This window comes from Cnephaeus nilssonii (assembly GCF_951640355.1).
Source record: "Cnephaeus nilssonii genome assembly, chromosome: 18".
Classification (NCBI taxonomy): domain Eukaryota; kingdom Metazoa; phylum Chordata; class Mammalia; order Chiroptera; family Vespertilionidae; genus Cnephaeus; species Cnephaeus nilssonii.
The window spans coordinates 45,571,369-45,594,119 of record NC_137089.1 but is presented as its reverse complement, the minus strand read 5'-3'; the positions used below and the strand labels follow the sequence as shown (position 1 = coordinate 45,594,119).

Here is a 22,751-nt window from a genome sequence, read left to right as displayed (position 1 = left end):
TGCATAGCCCCCATAAAGAATCCCCTTTCCGAAAAGGATTGGGGCGGGATGGGGCTACAGTGCCAGGCCACCTGTTGGAATTACAACAGTTTCTCTGCCTCGTTTTCCTCATCCGTGATGCGAATAGTAACACGCACTGTCAACGGTATTAGAAACAGCGTATATCCTGTGCCAGGTACAGGAATGCTGCCCCCTGCATGTGTTAAATGTGGTGGGGAATTGTGCCAGCTGCCTTCTTTGGATCTCTGAGGTCCCTAAAGTTAGGGTGTGCTCTGATCTTGAGTGGCACGGTCAGGTGGGTGAGCCCTGGGGTGGAGAACAGTCTACAGAGCCCCTCACTCCCCCCACCCCTCTGGCCACAGCTGGACCTTCTTGTGAAGCATCTCAAGTCAAAATAGGGTTCGCCACCTAAAAAAAATATTCTTTTGCAAATCTCTGCCTTAGGTGAGGTCCCTTCTGAAGTACCAGATGATTTTTCTTAAAGACCTTCCCAGCTGACCTGGTTCTCTTATTCATAAAGAATGGAAAATTGGATTTTAGGCCTTTTATAGTTGACTAGAGGCCTGGTGCACAGATTCATGCACCAGTGGGGTCCCTCGGCCTGGCCTGCACCCTCTCACAAGCCAGGACCCCTCGGGGGATGTTGGACTTCTGGTTTCAGCCCGATCTCCACAGGCCAGGCCGAGGGACCCCACCGGTGCACTAATCCGTGCACTGGGCTGTAGTGAGTATGCATATAAGATCTTTGGTTAATCTCTTCCCGCGCTCCCCGTACCCCTTCCTTCTGAGATTCATCAGTCTGTTCCATGTTTCCATGCCTGTGCATTGAGCGTCTGCCCCCTGGTGGTCAGTGTGCGTCATAGCTACCGGTTGAACGGTCGAACGGTCGCTTAGGCTTTTATGTATATAGATTGGCCTGGAAATTTAAGGCAAATGAGTTCATGGCCTAAATGTCCGCTCCCAACCTGAATGGGGACTCATTGGACCTGCCGGCCCTTGGCGAGGGCTTGTTCTGGAAATGGGAGAGGGAGGCCTGGGCCGTGCCCTGCCTCGTGGAGGCAGCTGCTGGTTTTCTGATGACCCCAGCTGCCTGGTGCCCACATCACCACCTCCTCCAGCAAGGAGCGCCCAGCCCGCCTGAGAGTCATCCCGCCACCAGTGCTCTGGAGTGAGTCCTGGGAAGAACATTAGGCACAGACGTCGCGTCTGACCCGCTCCGTGGGCTGGAGAGTCGGCTGCCGTTCTCTGAGCTGAGCGCATTTCCAGCTGTGGGCTTCCTGCTTACACAATCCTGATTGGAAAAACATTGGGGTTGTTGCAGGCCGAGGGCAGAGGAGCTGTTAGAACTTAGTGTGCGTTTCTGCTAGTTAATCTGATTGCTTATTAACCAATCCCTACTTTCCCAAAGGAGCTCGGAATTTGAAATGAAAAAGCCCTCGAGATTTCAGCAGCTAAGCGCCTCATGGCTCGAGGGCGAGTTAAGAAGGGCTCCGTTCTTGCTGATACTGTCAGTCAAGGGTCTGCTTTGTAGCTGAGGAAACCACTTCGGACTCAGAAAGGGAATTTGTTAGAGGATTTGGGGTGGGGGACTCACAGGCTCTGTCCCCCCCCCCTTCCCTTTGTATTCCCTGATTCTGCCAACATGCGTGGCTCCCAGTTGCTTATATATCCAACTCCTTCCTTGATTTGTTTCTCTCCCGTGCCCAGCCTGGCAGATGAGGGTTAAGTCACATCATCGAGCCACAGGCATATGCCAGGCATATTGGGGGCCGGTGTCACTAATAGAGTGTGTGATGGGGTGTCTTACTGCCTGAAGCCAGCACACCAGCGGCAGCCGCACCATCATTGGAGGGGGTGGCCAAGCCAGTGTTCTCCCCTCCCCAGCTCCCCCGTCGGCCCCAGTACAAATGAGCCTCCCTCTGTTTTGCAGTTCGTGGAAGTTTGTCTCCTGCACACTCAGCCTGGGATGCAAGCATGTCAAACGCACGGCCGGCGGGCTGCCCGCCTCGTTTCAACACGGCATGTGAACCCCGGCCGCGAGTTTGGCGTGCTTGGACCGCGGAGCCTCCCACACAGTCGTGGCAGTTTTCGCAGGCTCCCGAGCGCACTAGTGCTGCGCGTCCTCACAGCTGGTCTGGTTTGCCTGTGCCCTGCCCTTGGGCACGTGGAACTGCACCTCCGCTTTGGTGGGGGGCAGATGTGGCCCAGAGCTGGGAGGATCCTGGCACTGGCACCTCGGATGCTGGCAGGGGGAGAGTGATTTTGGGGAGGAGCAGGAGGACCCTGAAAGTCAAAAGCCCTTGGGCCCAGGTTGCCAGTGTCCCGGAGCTGAGCAGGAGGAGGACGTGGCGCTCAGTGGCTCGTCCTGTGTGTGATGTGAGCGACCTGTCCGAGGGCCTCCAGGCTGAGCGGGTCAGGGAAGGAGTAACATTTTTGTTCTTGCCTCGGTTTCTCCTCCAGAACCATCCCCAGAGCAGAAACCGGGGCTGAGATCAGGTCATGGAGATTCATTGAGGCTTTTTAAATTTTAAATGTCTAACTGTGGCAGAGTACACATAATATAAAATTTATCCTATTGACAGTTTTGAGGGTATAGTTCAAGAGTGTTAAATATGGTCACTTTATTGTGTATGCACAACGAGGACAAAGGTGAGGGATCCCCTCCGCACCGGAAAAGACATCCTCCCTCCCACCCAGAAAGGAGCGCAAAGGTGTCGCACCCTCGTTCTCGGTTGAGTTAAATCACCTGAGGGTTTAATGTTTGAATTTTTAAAAATATATATTTTTATTGATCCAAGAGAGGAAGGGAGAGGGAGAGAGAGATAGAAACATCAGTGAGGAGAGAGAATCATTGATTAGCTGCCTCCTGCACTCACCACACTGGGGATGGAGCCTGCAACCCGGGCATGTGCCCTGACCAGGAATCGAACTGTGACCTCCTGGCTCATAGGTCAACGCTCAAGCACTGAGTCATGCCGGCCGGGCTTAATGTTTGATTTTTCAAAATAAACGCGTGGGCCGGTTTACCTGGGCTCTGTAAACAAGGTTTCAGTAGCAGACAGATAATCACCCGCTCTTCCCGCCAGCCCCTGGGGTAGGAGCTTTCCCCTTTTTTGCGAGTGACTTGGTCTGTTTTAAAGTTTGCCGACAGACAGAAAGAAAGGAGAGGGGCCCAGAGCTCGTGGAGCTGAGTCGGAGTCCAGGGAGTCTCATTCGGGACCTGATGGGGTGGAAACCAGACTTGAGGATGCCCCTGACTCATCGCCTAAGGGAATGGTGCCCTGGAGCTGTGAGGCTGTACCCAGCAGCCCCGAGAGGCTTGCAGGCACTTTCTGGGGCTGCCTTGGAAGGCGGGGCCCCTCCTAATCCACCATGGCACACATTTCTGGGTAGTAAAAAAACTCAGCGCACTTGGGAGTGAGGTCGGATGTAAACCCGGAACCAGGTCCAGTTGCGTCTTGTGTGGAGCCACGCATACAAAGAGGTGTGCAGTCAGACAGCCGTGGCTGAACATGTTTAGAGCGTGATAATAGCAAGTGCCTGTTACCTACGGACTCCGTCTGCACAGGGCCCGTCTTCAGCATCCCACTTGGGCTGCCTCACCTAACCCTCCATAGCGCTGTGGAGGAGGTACTGTCAGATGAGGAAACCGAGGTGCAGAGTGGATTTATGCCACTGGCTGGTGAGAGAGCTGGACAGTGACTGGATATCCAACCAGAACCCCAAGAGGTGGGGTAGCCGGGTCACCCTGAGCTGCCTGAGAGGTGGGGTAGCGGGGGGCCTGTTACTGTCTATTTCGGGTGCTCAGGAGCCAGGCCAGCTTTCGGGCCTGGAGAACGGCCCCCTACGACTCCCTTCCCAGACTGGCACCCGGCGCTGCTGTCTGAGGAATGAAATAGGGATGTTCCGCGGGGCATTCGAGGCTGGATGGTAGCTGTGTGGGTTTGTTTACTCTACTTGATGGGTCTGTCTTTTGAACTCAAAAATAATAAGAAAATTGGGTTTACAGTTTCCAACAGTTATTAACCTGCTTTGAGTGCTTGACTGTGGGCTGAATACAATTCAGTGGTAATCCAGTGGCCCCGTATTGCCGGGCAGTCTGTCTCTGCCCTTGGATTCACTAGTGTCTGTCTGTCGTCTCTGTCTGTCTGTCTCTTTCTCACCTCACACACATACACACTTTCTCTCTCTTCCCCCCTCCTCCTCTCTCAGGCAGCTCAGGGTGACCCGGCTGTACCACCTCTCAGGCTTGGGATCAGATGATCCCTGATGCCAAGATTTCTGCCTGAAAGCTCAGTTTCAGCTCCGTAATAACTGGGTAACTGTCTCCTAAAATAACCCAGCATCCCCCGGGCTGTGAGATTGGCTCCGTAGCTATCTGGATGCAGAGCCATTCTCCCCTAATGGCCGCGCTGGGCCATTTCCTCTGGCCGCGTGCAGGCGGCTGGACCTCGGCTACCGTCCCACAGCGGGGAAGGGCGGCTGCTCTCCCGTCTGTAATGGTTCTGTGCCCCCACCCCTGTCCTCTGCCTTCTGGTTCGCAGCCCTCTGAGCTTCTGTCTTCCCTCCCTCAGTTGTCACCGCTGGTTTGGAGAAATACAATGTCACCTCGATAGGATGGTCACCAAATCAACACCCATTCTTGCAGGAGCTCGTTCCTGCCTCCAACTTGAGTACGTTTGCTGATTAAGTGCTATTAGGATGGTTTGCTGGCTCCTCCCCTAGTGAGTGCTGGGTTCCTGACGGGGAACGTTGGTGGAAATCCCGGGGGGCTGCATTGCGGCGTTCTGGGGAGACTCCTGCTCACTGGCACCCTCTTCCTAGCAGTTCTGTTTCTGTGAACATAACCCTGCTTGTGTCTGAGACCAGTGAGAGCACCGTAGGTCATGCAAACCGTTTCCATCTTTTCCAGTTCTCCTTTGGGCTGGTAGGCAATAGAAGGCGCTAAGTAAACTGGAGTCTCCAAGACAACACTTTTCTGACTCTCATTAGAAATGAGCCTTTAAGCCTGTTTCAGGATGGCGGTCCCATCAGCACTGCGTCGGCCCGGGGTGCCTATTGGAAGATGCCGGGGGTGTCCGAGGGGCCATCTGGGAAGTGGTGAGCAGAGGGGCATGGTGAATTGCAGATCCGAGGGTCCTGGGCCGCCCCGTCATGGACAGGATGGGGTGGCCTGGGTTGCTCCCCTTCAGCATGGCCTGCGTGCACTTACCCAGCAGTGCCCCAGCTCACCCCTCCTCCCAGCCCTGGTCTATGCAGCTGTGTCCCCTGGAGCCACCTAGGACCCCACATGCTTTCGTCACCGAGTCCTTTGGTGACCAGGACGCTGGGAGAGGCCGGCCTCGGTGCTGCTGTGCTCTGCAGAGGTGACTGACGAGGTCTGTCCTGGGGGTCGCTCTTGTGGTTTGTGTGTGTGTTTGTGCACATGTGTGTTGTTTATACCATGTGTGAATGCAAGGTGTATGGTTGTTTTGCCATATGCGGCCCGCCAAGTGGTTCACCGAATGCCACCAGGGGCCTGGGTGCCGTTTCTGTTTAGGGTAACAGTGAGCAGTGACCGTCGTGAGTTTCCGGGGGCGTTGAATGGCTGGAAGTAGAAATCCGCTCTGCACTGAAGGCCTGGGAGATGCTGCCCCCCGGGGCTGATTCTGTCTCGTTCAGTCTCACCGAGCTCGCAGCAGGCGTTGCCAAAGAGGTCAGAATGCTTGGCCCCGACCTTCTGCTTGGAAAGAGAGGTCCTTCAAGTAAGAACCCCCGCCTTTCCTAAACCTACACACTCCACTCCAGGGATTTGCGAGGAACGCTCCCGCCTCTCCCTCGGAGCACAGAGCGGGGTACGTTCTCCGGCCCTGGAGATGTTTTCCCTGAGTCTGGGTGACCGCTTGGCAGGGGGAGAAAGGAAAAACTCCGATCACATCCTAAACTAGTTACCCATAAGGTCTCATTCAGCTTGTAGATTCTGCAACTCGTAGGTGCTAAAGGCTCTTTAGAAAAAGTGGCTTTCAGAAATCCCAGGGCTTACTGTTGAGAATACCATTTGTTAGGTCCCTCATCCTTCTTCCTAACTCAGCCAGATGATTGTTGTCATGGCAACAGAGCTGCGCCTGCAAAGGCTTTTCTAATAGCATATAGGGGATCTGACGCTTCCTGGGCTTGTTAGTAATTATCTCCTAAAAAAATACGTTCTGAATATTGCGAACATTTTAATGGGCCCTATTCCATCCTCATGGGGACTTTCCAGGTCCATATCAGCCGCGTATCTTAAAATAGGAAGACTGTTGTGTTTTGCCTCCATTTTCTTTTCTTTTGAGCGTGTTCACACGTGGAAGAAGAATCGCTGTCCTGTTGTTACACGAAGCCTTGCACACAGTAGGTGCTCAGATGTGTAATTGGATTTGGCAGGCACTGCTCTAACTATTCCATCAGATCAGCATTTAGGTATGTTCTGTCCCTACATGATCGTGACCCTCAAACCCGCAGGCCTCTCAGCCCTCACAGCTCTGGCCCCTTTAGTTCTCACACCCCAGGGCAGAGGGGGCCACGGGTGAGTCTGATGCTGATAAAAGCCACTCCTCGCCCTCCTCTGGGAGCCCAGATTTATCTCAGCCACTAACATGTGAGGAGTGTCTGCTCTTCAGAATAGGAGACTGTCTGATGTTTTAACTTTTTTTTTTGGTTTCTGTTATCTGCAACTACCTAGCCAGCCTTTACCCTGGGTCGGGCATCTGGGAACTCAGGATGACTCGGATTGGCCGCTGTCAGTCTGATGAGGACCCAGGCCCAGGAGGTAGTAAGACCAGGGCAAGGTTACAAATACGGCGAATGCCTGTCTGTGCCTGGGAAGAGCGGGTGTGAGCTGGCGACTGGTCCCCGTAATCTCTCCTTCCCTCCTTCCTCCACGACCTCATCTTTAATTGCAAGTGCTGGAGGCTTCTGTGCTGCAAATCCTCGAGAGGCAGGAGAGCAAGCTCCCTCCATGCCCACCTTGTCATACTCAGCCAGGCTGAGGGCTTCTTAAACGTCCCGGGCCTGGGAGAGACCGAGGCCAGTGGGAACCCAGGGCCGCTTGGTGACTCGCGCTGAGCTTTTGTCGAGCCACCGTGTCCCAACCGTGTCAGCTGATGCTCCCAGGTTTTCTCTCGTGTCTAGACCCAAGTTGTTGTTTCACGTGTGGACTCATTGGCAGGAGACATCTGGCGAGGGGTGGGGAAGCTTCGCCAGCAGGGTTCGTTGTGGCAGCAGACCTGAATGTCTTATGGGGGTGCGACCCGGTGATCAGTCACCCTCCCCATGTGTCTCCTCCAAGTCCAGGTCAGGGGTCCCCCTGAAATCCAGGTTCTCAGGGGTTCGGGGACAGGTGTGTTGGCTGTTGAAATGCTCTGGCCCCTTCGGCTCGGCGCGGGGCCGGTGGCCTGGCCGCGGCGGCCTCACCGGGGAGCCTGTTAGACATGCAGAGTCCCGGGCCCACCCTCGGACCTTCTGCCCCGGAGTCTGCATTTTAGCGTAATGCCCTGAAGGTTGCTGCGCTGGTTCTTTTGAGACCGTAGGGTCAGGGTAGCAAATACAAGGCGCGCACCCTCCTCCGCCCCTGCCTGCGTGGCTCGCTGCGCTGGGCTGGGCACTGTTTTCCGTCGAGTCTGGATCCAGCCTGAGAATCCTTCTCAACACAGTGCTCGGGGCACCTGGTACCCCGGGCAGAACGCGCCCAGGAGATAAAGCCCACCTGCCACCCTGCCTTCGCCTGGGAATACCTCCTCCGGACAGACCCACAGACAAGGACGCGGCTTATGGCCTAGAGCGCAAGGGTCGAGAATCACGCCCCGATCATCTTCCGAGGAGGAAGGAACACGAGGATCCACGGAGCGAGCAGCTGGCGGCCGCCGGAACCGACACAGCACAGGGGCGACACGCAGGCCCAGCTGGCCCTCCGCGGTCAGGCCAGGGGCGTGGCGGAGCAGGGGAGGCGGCCCCTCTGCCCCACAGCCTCGCCACTTCCCCTGGGGTTGATTTGATGACCGAGCAGTGGTTAGGTGTAAGCCACACATGGGTGGTTCCTTTGCTGAGAGAAAGTATTTGCGATCTGTTAGAGGAACACGGTTGCTAACGCGGGTTCGGGGCCGAGAAGAAAGGGGAGCAGGAGGAGGGACCAGAGTCGCTCTGATGATCCGTAAAGTTCGCATCACCCTGTGCGACCGGCTCTCAGGGCCCAAGAGGCCAGCTTGGTTTCACCCCGAAGGCCCAGCAGGCTGCTCGAATCGTGTCCCGTTTTTGTAGAAATGGGGCAGGACTGGGGTTCGCAGGGGCAGCTTCTGTCCCTGGAGCGCTGCTGGTCTTCCCCAACCTCTGCGGACCCACCGCAAGCTTTCATCACATCTTACTGAGCAGATGACAGCTTCAAGTCACATTGAAGTCCCTCTTCCCTCCACCTTCTCTTTGGAGAAATATAATAACTTCATCTGGGATCGTTTTCCCCAGATTTAATACAATTCCAGCACGAAGGGTGGGTGAGTTCGCCTGAGCAGTAAGGAGACTTGCAGAGAGATTGAGTGGTTTGGGGATTCGTATTACTACTGCTTGACCCTGAGACTCGACAGGGGAGTCGGAGTGGACCCCAGTTTACAGCCTCGGTTTCCCAAGTGGGGGGTGGAGTTCGGGGCTGCCCAGCTCAGGGCCCTGCGGACACTTGGGTGGTGCCGTGTGCTGCTGTCTTGGCCGCCGGGGCCTGTGTGTAACCCTGTGGTTGTAAGAGCCGCTTCCTGTTGCTGTTGCCAGGTTAGAGTTTCAATTACTGTGAGATCAGAAAGCAGCCAGGCATTCATTCATTCATTCATTCGTTTTGTGACGGCACAGCAACTTGAGATATAAATTGAGGGGGGAAGAAAATATCACTGATAAGTGCGTTCTCATCATCTTAGATGAATTTGGCTAGAAAATGAGCGACAAAATGGAACGCTCTTGAGTCGCATTCCCGAGTGCCACCTTTCCTTTGGCATCTTCAATCCCAGCTCCTCCGGGTTTCCGTGTCACCGTGCTGGGTGGGGTGTGCAGTTAAGGACGGGGGAAAGAGAGGGGAGCGGGGAGAGGGTCTTAGAACTTGGGAAGGGTACGTGTTACAAGCCCAGAAGTTGGGCACATCTGCCACTTCCCACGTATGCAGGTTTGTTGAGTACCTACTGTGTTCAAAGATGTGCACATGCCCCGTTACGTGCTGTTTTATGAGACGTCGGTGTTTCTGGAACCCAGAGAGATCCTGGATTTGGCTAAGCAGGGGTGGCCGTTCCCAGGAAACTGGACGGCCGTGGCCCCTGCTGGGATGTGTCGGTCGCTAGAAGGTGACTTTGGGGAAGAGATTCTCCTGGTACTAGGGAAGGGTCCTCTGCCGGAATAAACCGTGCCCAGTGCCGAAGGAAGGTGGCAGGAGGCGACGTGGGCTGAGGCGGTCTGCGTCCACCCTGGCCCCAGGGCACGGCACGCAGACCGGCCAGCCCGCACACCGTTTCTGGCTGATAAGAGAGATGCTTGGATGGAAGGGGTTTTATTTCCCTGAACTTAGAGGATGGGGGCCGGGGAGAGGAAAACCTAACTTCTTAGCCACCAAATATTTTGGTACATAATTGGGAGCAGTGAGATGTCCTCAAGGATGGTTACAAGTTTTAACTAGGAACTCGGCCCCGGGTGCAAATCCTGAATTCTACTGTGTGACCTTAAACAAGTTACTTAACTTCTCTGAGCCGCCTTGTCCTCTTCTGTGAAGTGAGGCTAATAACAGCTCACCTATAATGATACCTATCTGAGGGACAGAATGAGATGTAAAAATGTTGAGTACAATGTGCTTGCATGTGCCTGTTAGATTGCAAGCACTCAGCAAATGGTAGCTGTTCTTAATAATTTGGAAAGCAGCAAGATTGCTTCCTGACGGATGCTAAAGTCAGCACATTCTGGCACAGTTCCGGGATGTACGGAAGTCCCTTAAAGGAGTAGTAGCGTGGTCCTTAGGCCAGCAATACACGGGTAACCTGATCTAGATACTTGATGTAACAAGGAGGTCTGGTCACCGGCAGAAGCAGAGCCAGAGGGGCCGGCTCTCTGGGGTTTCATCCCTGTGGCAGAGAGGGGTGCACCCCGCTCTGACTCTCATCCCTCAAACACGGACGGCCCTGTTCTGCTGCCATGTTCGTCGGGCCACCTTCTGCTTCATCTGACCTTCCCTGAGGGCTGCCTGGGAGACAGTGCCCGGGTCTGTGGCTGGGAGCATTTTATCTGCCCGACAGTTCAATTTCCTGTGCTGAGAAGATGTGGGGCTTTGCACATCAGCCCACATCTGCTTTGCTGGCACAGGTTGGCGTCCTGGAGTCTGGCTCCAGCGGGAGCATCTCTGTGCCCATGTGGCAGAGGCAGATGCTGGCGACGTCGGGGAGCCAGCTGCATTTCCCCGGTGATATCCTCACGGTGCTTTTCAGCCAGGCACCATTCCATCGGAAACGAAGGTGGGGAGGAGTCGCTGTTGGAATGCGCTGGCTCCCGCCACGGTTTTCCCCAAGTGTGAGCGTGTCCGTGTTTTTGTGTTCCCATATTACCTTTCTCGCTTTGCTTTTAAAACTGCAACAAAGAAAGAGGAGGATCAGTCTATGTGGCTGCCAGGACCCTGTATGCCAGAATCTCATGCTTGCTGGTCTGAGCCGCCAGATGGTGGTAGGACTCTGTGTGTGTGTGTGTGTGTGTGTGTGTGTGTGTGTGTGTGTGTGTGTGTGTTTAATTTTGTTTTCCCTGCTTTTTTTTTTAATGTAGTCTTTTTAAAAATTTTTTTTAAATGATTTCAGAGAGGAAAGGAGAGGGAGAGAGAGATCAAAACATCTATGATGAAAGAGAATCATTGATCGCCTGCCTCCTGCACGCCCCCCACTGGGGATCGAGCCCACAACCCAGGCATGTGCCCTTGACCGCAATCGAACCCAGGATCCTCCCAGTCCGCAGGCCGATGCTCTATCCACTGAGCCAAACCAGCTAGGTCTTTCCTCTGCTTTTTGGGAAGTTGTGGAGTGGGAGAGGCTGGGACGTGGAGATGGGCCGAAGGACTGTCAGCTGATCACAGTTTGCGGTATCTTCCCACCCACGTGTGGGCACAGGGTGTTGTCCCAAAACGCATCGCCGGCCTTCTCCAGCATTTGCTGAGCTCACAGTATTGGCTGTCCCCGCCCGCACATCTCGGCCTCGCGCAGGAGCTGAGAGCACGGTTTGTGGACAGGAAACTCCACGTGCTTTTCTCCTCCTGCGACATTGAAGCGGGGTGTGGGGACAGCATTGCAGCCAAAGGGAAGTTGCACTTCCTTTGTTGGAAGCTCTAAGGGTTTATTTTTGAAACTGTTTTAAGTTTTTTTCATTTTGTCCAATGAAACCCCATGAGACAGATCCTCCCACTGTCTAATATGTGACTCCTGATCCCCATCGCCGTTCTTCATCCGTCAGTTTCTGTGAAGCTAAATCGCGTCTTTGTTGCAAGAGCACGTGGGTGATCTAAATAGCACATCCAAGCATGTTTGGGTAGTTAGAAGCCATTGTCAAGGCCAACATAAGGCATTTGGATGCTGTTCACTGATTTCAGTGTGACCAGTGTCTCCACCGAGTGGTGAGGGGTTTTGTGGCTGGTGTAAATGGTGGGTGATCTCTGTATGGTAACTCGTAATACCAGGAGCCCTTCTCTCTCTCTCTCTCTCTCTCTCTCTCTCTCTCTCTCTCTCTCTCTCTCCCTCCCCCTCCCTCCCCCCTCTCTCCCTCCCCTCCCTGTTGTTAAACAAATGTAGGGCATCCTGTGATGCCACCTTCTCCCTGTTGTCCATCTCTCCGTGCCCAAGGATAAAAATAAAATGCCAATTAAGCCAGAAGAAACATACTTGTTAATTTGATGTTCTTAATATCCTGAGCGCCTTCTTTGACCTTTAATGAAAACGACAGTGCCCCTGATGGGAACCAGCTGCCGCGTGGACGCAGCGAAGAGAAGGCTGCTTCTCCCTGAGCAGGAGAAGCGACAGCGAGCGCGGGCTCCGGAGAGGTCATCGCCGCGCAGCGAGGACCTGCTGGTCGGTGGCCTGAGTTCTCTAAGCACCTTCCAGCCATGCGGTCACCTGGAAGCCCATTGCCTCCCAGTTTAGACTAGATGTACGTTCCGTGAGCCCGGGCCTGTCTCCGTTCACAGCAACGGCACCGTAGTCACATTTTTTCCATGTTTGCTGAGCATAGAAGTGCTGTCCCGTCTCTCCGTCTCTTCTCCAGCATCTCAATGCCATGAGACCCTTTTTCTTAAAGGAGGAAGGAGGTCGTTTCGTCCAGCCTGGGGGTCAGCTGGAAGAGCCACTTTATGGAGCCCCCTGCGGGTGCCCCCCTCCGGCCGAGGCCCAGCTGGTGCCCTGCTGGTGTGCCCAGGCGGTCCTCACGGCCCCACTCTCCGTAGGGCTGGCTCGGGTGGTCCACTCGGGGCCTTTTGGACTTGGCCCCTTGGAACAGGTCTTCGTTGCTGGGGCATTATGGCTCGGCTCTCTGAGGGATAAGAACTGAGCTCCCTCCTTCCTCCTTGGAACTCAGGCTGCCCTCCTGAGACACTTCACTCTCCCGTTTGAAACCCATGTACCTTAAAGCTGTAAAATAAAAGCATCCTGCCCGGGTGGCGTGGCTCAGTGGTGGAGCGTTGACCTATGAACCAGGAGGTCATGGTTCCATTCCCGGTCAGGGCACCTGCCTGGGTTGTGGGCTCGATCCCCAGTGTGGGGCATGCGGGGGGAGGGGGGAAACAGCTAATCACCGATTCTCTCTCATCATTGATGTTTCTATCTCTCCCTCTCCCTTTCTCTCTGAAATCAGTAAAAATAGATTAAAAATAAATGAAAGCATCCTGAAACACGCCAGTGAGATGGCGGAGGGAGGGCGCCGGCTCCCTCCTCAAGCGTGATGCTGGCATGTGTTAGCCGTGTGGAGCGCCGGCTGCAGGCACCCCCAGGCGGCAGATGGCCCGGCCAGGGCGGCAGCTGATGCACGCTGAGGCAGTTTCTGCGATGCAGCGCTTGGGCCGCCCTCCAGCCGGCGTCAAGGTGAAAAGACACCTGACATTTTAAGACTTCTGGCTCTCAGAGAGCAGGGCTGGAGAGGGAGGAGAGACGCTCTTCCCTCGCAGGGAGCCTGCGCTGTCACACCTGCTGCACGCAGCCCACGGCAGGGCCTGCGTGTCCGCGATGGCACCCCACGCCCGGCGCCGTAGGAGCTTTCGGGTCTTTGCTCCGAGGAGGCTGGTGGCACAAGGTTCCGACATAACAATGGACGACAGAGATCTAGAACTGTGGGGACGCCTCTCAAAGCTGCGTAGCCATTGGCAGCTGCCTGCTGATTTGAAGGCGCAGGGTACCAGCAAATCGAGGCTCATGACAGGAGGTTGACTAGGAACCTCTTGATGCTACAGCTTTGAATGCCATCAAATGACCACTCTTTTTTTAAAAAAATATTTTTAAATTAATTTCAGAGAGGAAGGGAGAGGGAGATAAAGATAGCAGAGATAGCACCATCAGTGCTGAGAGTCATTGGTCAGCTGCCTCCTGCATGCCCCCCTTTGGGGATCGAGCCCGCATCCCTGATATGTGCCCTGACCGGGAATCAGACCGTGATCTCCTGGTTCATAGGTCGATCTCAACCCCTGAGCCACGCCGGATGGGCCACATGGCCACTGTGGATGCATAACTGTTCACAGCACCGTCTTCGGCGGGCCCTCCGCATGCCCCTTCTCGGCCTCTGGTGTTCTGCGATGTTTGGGAAGGAGGAACCGTTCTGGCGTCCAGAGAAGCTGCTGCCCCTTGTGCGGTGAACTTTCCTTCCATGTTCTCATTCGCCAGCTCCTTGGAGATGGGCAGTATTAGATGTGGGAGAAGCGGGGGCTAGGTGAGGACAGGTGCTCCAGCCGGGCCTGAGTTAACTTCTCTGGCCTCTGCCTTCCTGTAGGACGTGGCTGATTATTGCTACAGCAGAGCCCTACTTGATGGGCCCATTGATATAACCAGTGCTCCTTGTTTTCTCTCTGGAATATGCCAGCCCTGCCTGCAGGGAGCTCACAGCTCATGGGCCTCGCTCGGCATGTCCACACACTTCTGCCACCTGAGTTGCAGGCTCAACCTAGAGTCTGCTGTGTACGCCCCCAAACCTGTATACCATTGTGTGGCCCGTCATAAAGGTATTTAGCTGTAAAGTATGTAAACCTTTGGAATATGAGTGTGAAAAATCAAGATTGAGCCCTAGCTGGTTTGGCTCCATGGATAGAGTGTTGGTCTGAGGACTGAAGGGTCCCAGGTTCGATTCCGGTAAAGGGCACATACCTAGGTTGCAGGCTCAATCCCTGGCCCTGGTCAGGGTGTGTGCAAGAGGCAACCAATTGATGTGTCTCTCTCACCTCAATGTTTCGCTCTGTTTGTCTTTCCCCCTCCCTTCCACTCTAAAAATCAAAGGAAAATATCTTCAGGTGAGGATTAACCAAAAGAAAAATCCCAGAAAACAAAAATCAAGATTGGTTATTTCTACAGAATACGTGGAATGTTTAGAACAACAAGATAGAAGCAAGTCACTTTAAAAAATTGCCATCCAGTTCAGTATGGATGAGGCAATTGTGAAAGATTGGGACAGTTACAGAGGAAATCCAGGCGGCTCAGACTGTGTCCCGGGAAGCCCGAACTGGAAATGATAGATGGTGCATTTTGGGTGTAATGTATGCCACAAAGATGATTAAAACACGAGTCAACACTCATTTTTTAGAGTACAGTCACTAACACTGAGTCTAAGCAAGTGAGACCCTTCCCAAGGTCAGATAGCTGCCAATCGGGGAGCGAGCTGTGAATCCACACCGTCTGACTTCAGAGCCGAGCTTGTACCCCTTCCCGCTACCCCCTTTCTGCCCGATCTTCATGCTCCTTCCGGAGGTGGCCAGGAACGTGTGCCGAGGCTCCTCTTAGCCCGGGGAGAAGGCTGCGGCTAGGAACCGGCTTGCAGGCTGTTGGGGTCTGCCTGTCGCCCAAAACGTGTCGAGGAGGAGAGAGGATGGGCTTCCGCTGCTACGGAGCCCCCAGGACTCGAGGAGGTCAGTGGGGAGGGGCGGGGCCGCTTACCTCAACAGGTGGGATTTGGTGTGGGTGAAACTGATGCATTTTGGGAAAAGATTCCTGATAAAGATGCATCATGGGAGGACCTACAGTCGTTAGTTGATATGATCGGTAGTTACATGCCTGGGGACCACACACGGGCTCCTCTCTCAGACCTTTTAAGCGTGTGACCGAGCCGGGGCAGTAGCTCTTTTATGCCTCTGCATGCAGCGAGGAGCGAGCACCTGCTGGGGTGAGGTTTGCGTGTCTCTTGGTTCGTGTCCATGTCACAGTCTTCAGACACACGTTGCGGGCTGCCAGGGCATCGCTGGCCGGCGCCCGGACTGAAGTCGCCAGCTGCTGAGTAACCTGAGGCCGCTTTCTGCTTCCCCTGCCCTGTCCCTCCAAGCTCCTCGCGGTCTCAGGAGTTCTTCCCAGCCGCTCCGACGGCGGGCCTTCTGCCCGAGACCCCGCCTCACGAGGGCCCCTCGGCTCCCTTTCCTGGTGGGGTGGACCTTTCTGACATTTTGAACTTGAGCAGAAGCTGCCCCTGGTTGCATTCATGTGTCCCTGAGGCTGTAGGGAGGGAGCTAGTGCCTGCTGACTGTGTGGGGAAGGTCACTTGTGTGTTTGGGAACGAATGGTTCTGTAATGGCAAGTGGAACATCTTCTCATTAGGGGAACAGGAGTTGCCTATTACCTCTGTGCCCAGGAAGCCGGGGGTGGGCATCGAACTTAATAGCTTTCTCCGCTGCTGCGGCACGTGTGTGCGGCCGCTGCTGTGACCGCCGCGCGTGTCCGGTGTGGCTTCCCAGGCCCAGCGCCGCCATCGGCGACCCCTCCTCATGGGACAAGGACACGTGTTCCCCTCTGCGAGGCCAGCGGCTCTCCAAAAGGGCGATGGTGCACCTCGAGGACATGGACAGTGTCTGGAGACGTTTCCGGTCAGCATGATGGGGGGGTGCTGCTGGCGTCCAGAGGGTGGAGGCAGGGGTGCTGTGAAACACCCCACAAGGCACAGGGCGGCCCCCGTGACAAAGTGACCGGGTCCAACATGCCAGCAGCGCCGAGGGGCCCTGCCCCTTCGGACCGGCTCCTGCAGGGCTTGCAGAGAGCACGCTCCTGGCCAGCGCCCGGCTGACTCCTAATGAGCCTCCCCACGATATTAGCCCTCCCAGGGCCCGCGGGGCACAGTGACTTACTGTGGCCGTGCCCTTCGACCCAGGCGCTTCTGAAGTCTCGCTTCCTCCAGTCTCTCCCCCCCCCCCCCCCCACCCCCCGTGCAGACGCTGGGCCTGGCAGATCAGCTTTTCTGTCCTCACGCGCCACCTGCACCTTGCGGACCGAGAGGGCCTGTCCATTAGTCCCCCGCCGTGTGGGGAGATGGAAGCCGCCTGCACCTGAGGCAGGTGGAGGGAGGGGACAGTGCCACCTGCTGGATGCCACTGCCCCCCTACACCCCCCCCCCCCTCTGCAAAGCGCTGTGGCGAGTGGCAGTCTGCAGGGTATAGCCATGTCAGACTTTGGGGGGCTCTCCTCTTCTTATGCCCCTCCCACCATTTGCTCCCAAAGAGGCATTAAACAGTTTGTATCCTGTCTGCCGCTTTAATGGCCTCTTTGTCCTTGGTTGGGAACGTCTCCAGCGTGTCACGGAGGGAGGGAGCCTTTTGGTTTCTGTAAAGTCAGGGCTGGGGTCTTGGCTCTCCGCCTCCAGGCCCTGTGGCCCCCCGCAGGTTTCCATGTATAACGCGGGGACCGTAGGACCTACCTCCTAGGGTTGCTGCAAAGCCTGCGGTTCCTGCACCATCGCTAGGCACCCCCAGCTTGGTGTGAGCCCGCCCAGCCCTTGTCCTCGTCACCTTCGGAATCACCCTAATCCTTGCTTCATGGTAGATGGATGCTTTTTGGGGGGTACATTGTGTTCCCCAAAAGGGATGTTTAAAATCCTAACCCCTGGTACCTGTGAATGTGACCTCACTTGGACATAAGGTCTTGGTAGAAGTGATCACGTGAAGACGAGGTCATTGGGGGTGTCCCTCATCAGTACGCTGTGTCGTTACAAGAAGAGAGGAATGTGGACTCAGACTCCTCTCTCCTGGGAAGACAGACACCGGGAGAGCGGGGAGAGCGGGGAGAGCGGGGAGAGCGCCCTGTGGAGGCGGGGCGGAGCCTGGGGCGATGCCTCTGTGAGCCCAGGAGTGCGGGTCACCACCCTAGTGCGGGAGGGAGAGGCAGGGGGACGCCTCCTCGCGGGCCTGAGGAGCGCGGCCCTGCTGACACCTTGACCTCAGACTGCTCCTCTCCTGCCCAGGGCTGAGGGGCCGTCCGTTCCGGTGGTTGTCGGCCAACTGGTTCGGAGGACTTGTCACGAAGCCCTAGGAACCTAACACGCTTAGGCAACGTGTGTTTCATGTACAAAGCACAGTCCCTGCCCCGGCACCCACACTTCGATCGGCTGGCCTCTGGGCTTTTACTTCTTTCTTCCCACCGATTGTCTCCTTTGCACATCATCCTGTTCAGAGCGCAGACTGGTTTTGTGCTACTTTTTTTTTTTTTAAATGAAACTTTTGCTTATTACGGGAGAAAGTGCTTACACATACACACTGAGAAGAACGGAGAGGTTTGCCGTCAAGTGTTTGTGCCTCCCTCAGCAGCGGGCTGCGCTCACATTTCTTTTAGCAACAGCGTGACCCCGGGTGCCAGGAGGAAGCCTGGGAGGTCATTGCACCCTCCCTGCTTCCTCTTAGAGCTGGCGAGAAACAGAACCAAGGCCAAGTGGCTTTGAAAAGAAGGAAATGTCCGTTCTTGCAAAACAGGAGCCCCAGGCCCGGGGGGAGAGCAGGCTCTGGGGGTATTAATTTGGTGGCCGACTGCAGCATCTGGGCAGCCTGCTTCCTGTTCACACCCTCTGGGGTCTCTCTTAAGATCAGGGAAATTTCCCCCCGGAGGCCTCCCCTAAAACTGTCTCCATCTTTGTCCCATCTCTGAACCAGGGGTTGGGAAAGGGAATAGAATTAGAGCACTGTCCGAGGATGAATGGACACTGGAGTTTCGGCCACAGTGCCTCCTGGACTCTCCAAATTAGCAACTTTTACTCGTCTTTGGTAGGCCGAAAAATGGTCCCCAACGATGTCCACGTCCCCATCCCCGAGACCTGGGAGTATGGTGCCTCACACGGCAAAGGAACTTGGCAGATGTGGTTCCGTTAAGGATCTTGCATTGGGGAGATTATCCTGATGGATCCCGTACAATCACAAGGGTTCTCCTAAGAAGGAGAAGGAGGATCGGAGTCAGAGAAGATGTGAGGGCAGAAGCAGAGTCTGGAGAAGAGAAAAGATGCTGCACGCTGGCTTTGAAGCTGGAGGAAGGGGCCACTAGCCAAGGAATGTGGGCGGCCTCCAGCCGCGGGAGAAGGCCAGGAAACGGACTCTCCCCGGAGCCTCCGGGAGGAAGGGAGCCTTTCCAGCATCGGGATGTTGGCCCGGTGAGACGGATTTGTCCAGCACCGTGAGAGAATAAATGTGTGCTTCCGTAAGCCACGGAGCTGGTGGTAATTTCCTACAGCAGCATAGGAAAGGAATGCACCGTTATTTCTCTAGGCTGACTTTGAATCAGGATAGGCCTCGTCTAACATAGTAAGAATCCCATATTTATTTTTATTTATTTGGAATCTTCTATAGCGTGCCCAGAGAAGGTACACAAACATTTATGGATTAGACAAAAGATAACCCCAATTCCGGGCCCCGCCTCCAGGTACAGCCAACCTGGTGCGTTGCTCTTAACGTGATAAACGCTGGTTCCTGCCCTCAGCGTGCGTGCTCGGTGCGGCGTGAGCAGAAACAAGTGCCGCCGTGTCCTCACTCACAAGGCGCGGCGTGCCTCTCCACCAGCCCTTTGATTTCCATAAATACTCTCACCGGCAAACGGCGCTCTTCCAGATGTCTCTCTGTCTCTGTCGCTGCCGCCAGTTTCCTCTGCAGCCTTTCAAACCTGCTGATTTATTTTTTGGGTTTCAGCAAGGGTCAGGAAGAACAGGGGACGTGGCTAAGCACAGCCACAGAGGGAGCTATTTTTAGGGTGCCCCGTGCTGCCCAGATCAGCAGTCGTGCGAAGGGCTGGGTCCCGGGGTCCGTGGAGGATGCCATCTGCCCGGGTCCTGCCCTTGCGCCCAGCTGGACAGAGGCACGGCTGCTCGGACGTTTTCTCTGTGGTTCTTCGTCTCCTCCTCCCCCAGGGCGGCCTGGGCGGCAGAGCACAGAGGTGGGGCGCACACAGCTTGTTTGGAAACTGCTGGTTCTGAGAAGCCGTGGGCTTTCCTGGGGATGTCAGTAGCCGGTGGCCATCTATGGGAAATATCTGGGAAGGGAACAGAAACCATGGAGCAGAGACATGGGAGGAGGGAGCAGCTTCCGGGTGATCTTTTCCAACGGCGGAATTCTACCCTGAGGCAGCTGAAGCGTGGGCGATCAATGAAGCAGTTTCCGTCACTTACCTTGTTGTAGCTCCGCAAGGTCTGGAGCTCAAGCCCCTTGGTGCCACTTGGACAGTTTTAGGCTCAAGAACCACCATTTGAGCCTTGCTGGCGTGGCTCAGTGGTTGAGTGTTGACCTATGAACCAGGAGGTCATGGTTAGATTCCCGATTAGGGCACAAATCCAGGTTGCAGGCTCGATTCCCAGTAGGGGGCGTGCAGGAGGCAGCTGATCAGTGATTCTTATCATTGATATTTCTCTCTCTCCCTTTCCTTTCCTCTCGGAAATGAATAAAAATATATATATTTTTAAAAAAGAACCACAATTTGAGGGCTGGGCTGTAAAGTCCCAACACCCATAATAGTGTGTAGGTACTTACGTTCAGCAGCATCCTCTAGGCCCTCGGCTCCGCCCCTTCCCATCGGCCTTGTCTGTGTGTAACAAGTGCGGGATGCTGAGTGGTTCCGTGCACAGACTGCTGGTCAGCCTGCGTCAGAACCCCACTTTCTAGCAGTGCAAGCTTAAACAAATTACATAGGGCCTTTTCCTGTCTGTGCAGTGGGAAAGATGATAATCCCCGCACAACTGGGAGATTGCAAGGATTGCACAGTTCGTGTGTGCAAAGGGCTTGTCCCAGGGCCCTGCACAAACTGAGCTCTGCAAATGACTCACCTTCCCGGGACCTTACACATCGCTCTGCAGCATTTAGACCCTGGTGCGGAGGTGTTGTACGGTCTACTTAACCCGCTCCCTGTAATGGGCTTTTGTTTCCACTTCTTACTGATGTAAACAGCGTTTTGGTGACTAGTCTCATAAGTAAGGATTTGCTCTCATCCTTAATTATCTCCCCAGGTTCAATTTCTCAGACTAGAATTGCTGGGTCAAGGAGCGGGCGGGGGGGGGGGGGGGGCGAGGGGGGGTGTTTTAAGGCTTTTCTTGATGTTGCCAAATTTCTCCCAGAAAAGTACTAGTTTACCAGCAGTGAGCGAGTGAGCCAATTTCCTTGCATCACTAGGTTATTAACTTTTAATCAAATGAAGGCCCACAAAACATAGGAGAGATTTCCCTGGGGATAAAGTGTTCCTTGCTTTTGAGCAATAAAAGCTTAAGAGAACCTCAAGGCAAGCTGTTGGGTGTGAAAACAGCGCCCTCTGCTGGTTTCCGCGGGTGGAGAGGCGTGAGCTGCTGACGGTGCCACTGAGGTGGTGGTTACTTCATGCCTGCGCGTGGCTGCAGGTGCCAGGAGCGAGAGGGCAACATTGTCAGACTTCTAGCCGTTTGAACACCTCGGGTGGCATTAGTTCTCGGTCAGGTTGATTTGCAGCTGTGCTCCTCAACTTGCCGGGATGTTTTTATTCCCCGAGAAACACGTTTTTGGGTGCCACCGATTGGGGGGATGCTGCTGACTTTTGTAGATGGAGGCCAGGGCTTCTGCTGAGCACACTTCCATGCACAGGACTGCCCCCAACCAAGAGTCACCCGGCCCATTCGCCCACCGTGTTCAGGTGGGGAAACCCTGTGTTAGAGAATTGCTTAGAAGATTTCTCTTTTCAAGTATAGAAATATTAATATATAATACCACTGTTAGGACTCACATCGTTTTTTGTTCTGGAAACCTGTTCGTTTGGCTGGATAAAATGGAAAATAGTTGGCATGGGAGCAGCAAGGAGGTATTTCTAGAGGTGGGAGGGGACAGACAACCTGCAATAATGTCAAGAGCACAAATAAGGGGGAGAATTTTTTTCCCGATGATTTGACTTGGCTGAACCTGCCACACATTCCTGCGGCTTCCCCTGGACAGCCTCGTCTGCTAAAAATAGTGCTTTATTTGACATTTCCCCCCGGATTTCACGAGCCCCAGTGTTTTCATACCGTTTATAATTAATTGTGCTTTTCCGTGTCGGTGCAGAATTACCATCTGTGGTTGCAGTGTGCTCCTCCCTCCCCCACGCCCCAGCGAGTGCTGATTCAGGCATTGTTTCCAGGAGCGGGAGAAGGGCCCCAGGGGCAATCTCAGAGAAGGGTGCGCCTGCAGGGGAAGCATGACAGGAATTTCGGGAAAATCAAACTGCATCGCAGCTGACTTCCACGTTTGCTTCGTGGGAGGGCCTCTTGCACTGGTGTTACCCACACCCACTTAAAAATACTCTGTCGTTTCACTCTGTGTAGCCTCGCTATGCTCTGAAATACTTGTGTGTGTCTTGAAACAGTTATCTGGAGTGGCCTTATTAGCCGTCCTAAAGAATGCTCACTGGGCTATTTCTGCCAGAAGAGGGGAAAGTGACTACAGCTTTCCCCTAAATATCAGATGCTATTTTGGTCATGTTCCTCGGGAAGTATTTTTCAAACTGTAGGTCCTTGATGTATTAGTGGGCGGTTAAAATCAATTTCTGGATCACAATCAGCATTTTAAAAAATCAGAATAGAAGATATTAGAGGGTATTGGATATAGTAAAGCTAACTTCTGTTTGGTGGTTATATAAAAGAGGTCACCGTACATATATATGTACATGTGTGCGTGAGCGTGGGCACACACGTGCACGGTGAGAGGTCTGAACGACGGTGGCTTGGCTTTTACGACTTGATGGACACTCGCTTGTTTGTAAATCCTTTTCTTCGCCTTTAAGCATCTCCGTTCTCAGCGCTGCCTCGTTCTCTTCCAGGGGGAACCAGGGAGATCGGCTCCGCCCTCACCCGGATGTGCATGCGGCACAGGAGCATCGAGGCCAAGCTGAGGCAGTTTTCGAGGTGAGGAGCCCACCCCCAGCCCTCAAACGCCGCTGCGACTCGGGGTTCAGGAAGTGGTGTGATGTGGCAGGACTGGCCGTCAGCAGCGCTGGTTTCCCCGTGGCACGTCAGCCTCCACAGCCCATCGCTCATCACAGCCCAGCGCTCTGCTCGCTGCTTGAACACGGACTCGCTGGGCATCTGCTGTGCCAGGCCCTGGTCAACCAGAGGGTCCAGGTCCCTGCCCTCGTGGCGCCTGCGCCCCCTGAAGGGTCGGCTCTGTGTTGCTGTGTGTCTCCCCTCACCCTCTCCCTGTCAGGGTGAGGAGCCCCGACCCCCACCCCTGCAGGAGTGTCTTGAAGAGGAGCTGGCCCTGGGGAGGGAGGCCCCCCTGCTGTCCTGTGCCCTGCGTGCTCCCTCCTGACCCACTGCTGAGCGGAGTGGAA

At 54.8% G+C, this 22,751-nt stretch overlaps 1 protein-coding gene across 9 annotated transcripts in view; it reads left to right on the top strand.

The window, feature by feature from the left end:
- The window catches only part of MTSS1 (MTSS I-BAR domain containing 1), a 144,596-nt gene that overhangs the window by 90,428 nt on the left and 31,417 nt on the right, over positions 1–22,751 (top strand). For all 9 annotated transcript variants that reach the window (XM_079796143.1, XM_079796142.1, XM_079796146.1 and 6 more), the window contains exon 4: positions 22,242–22,326. In XM_079796143.1, the coding sequence (XP_079652269.1) occupies positions 22,242–22,326 (85 nt within the window). The remainder of the gene's footprint in view (positions 1–22,241; positions 22,327–22,751) is intronic.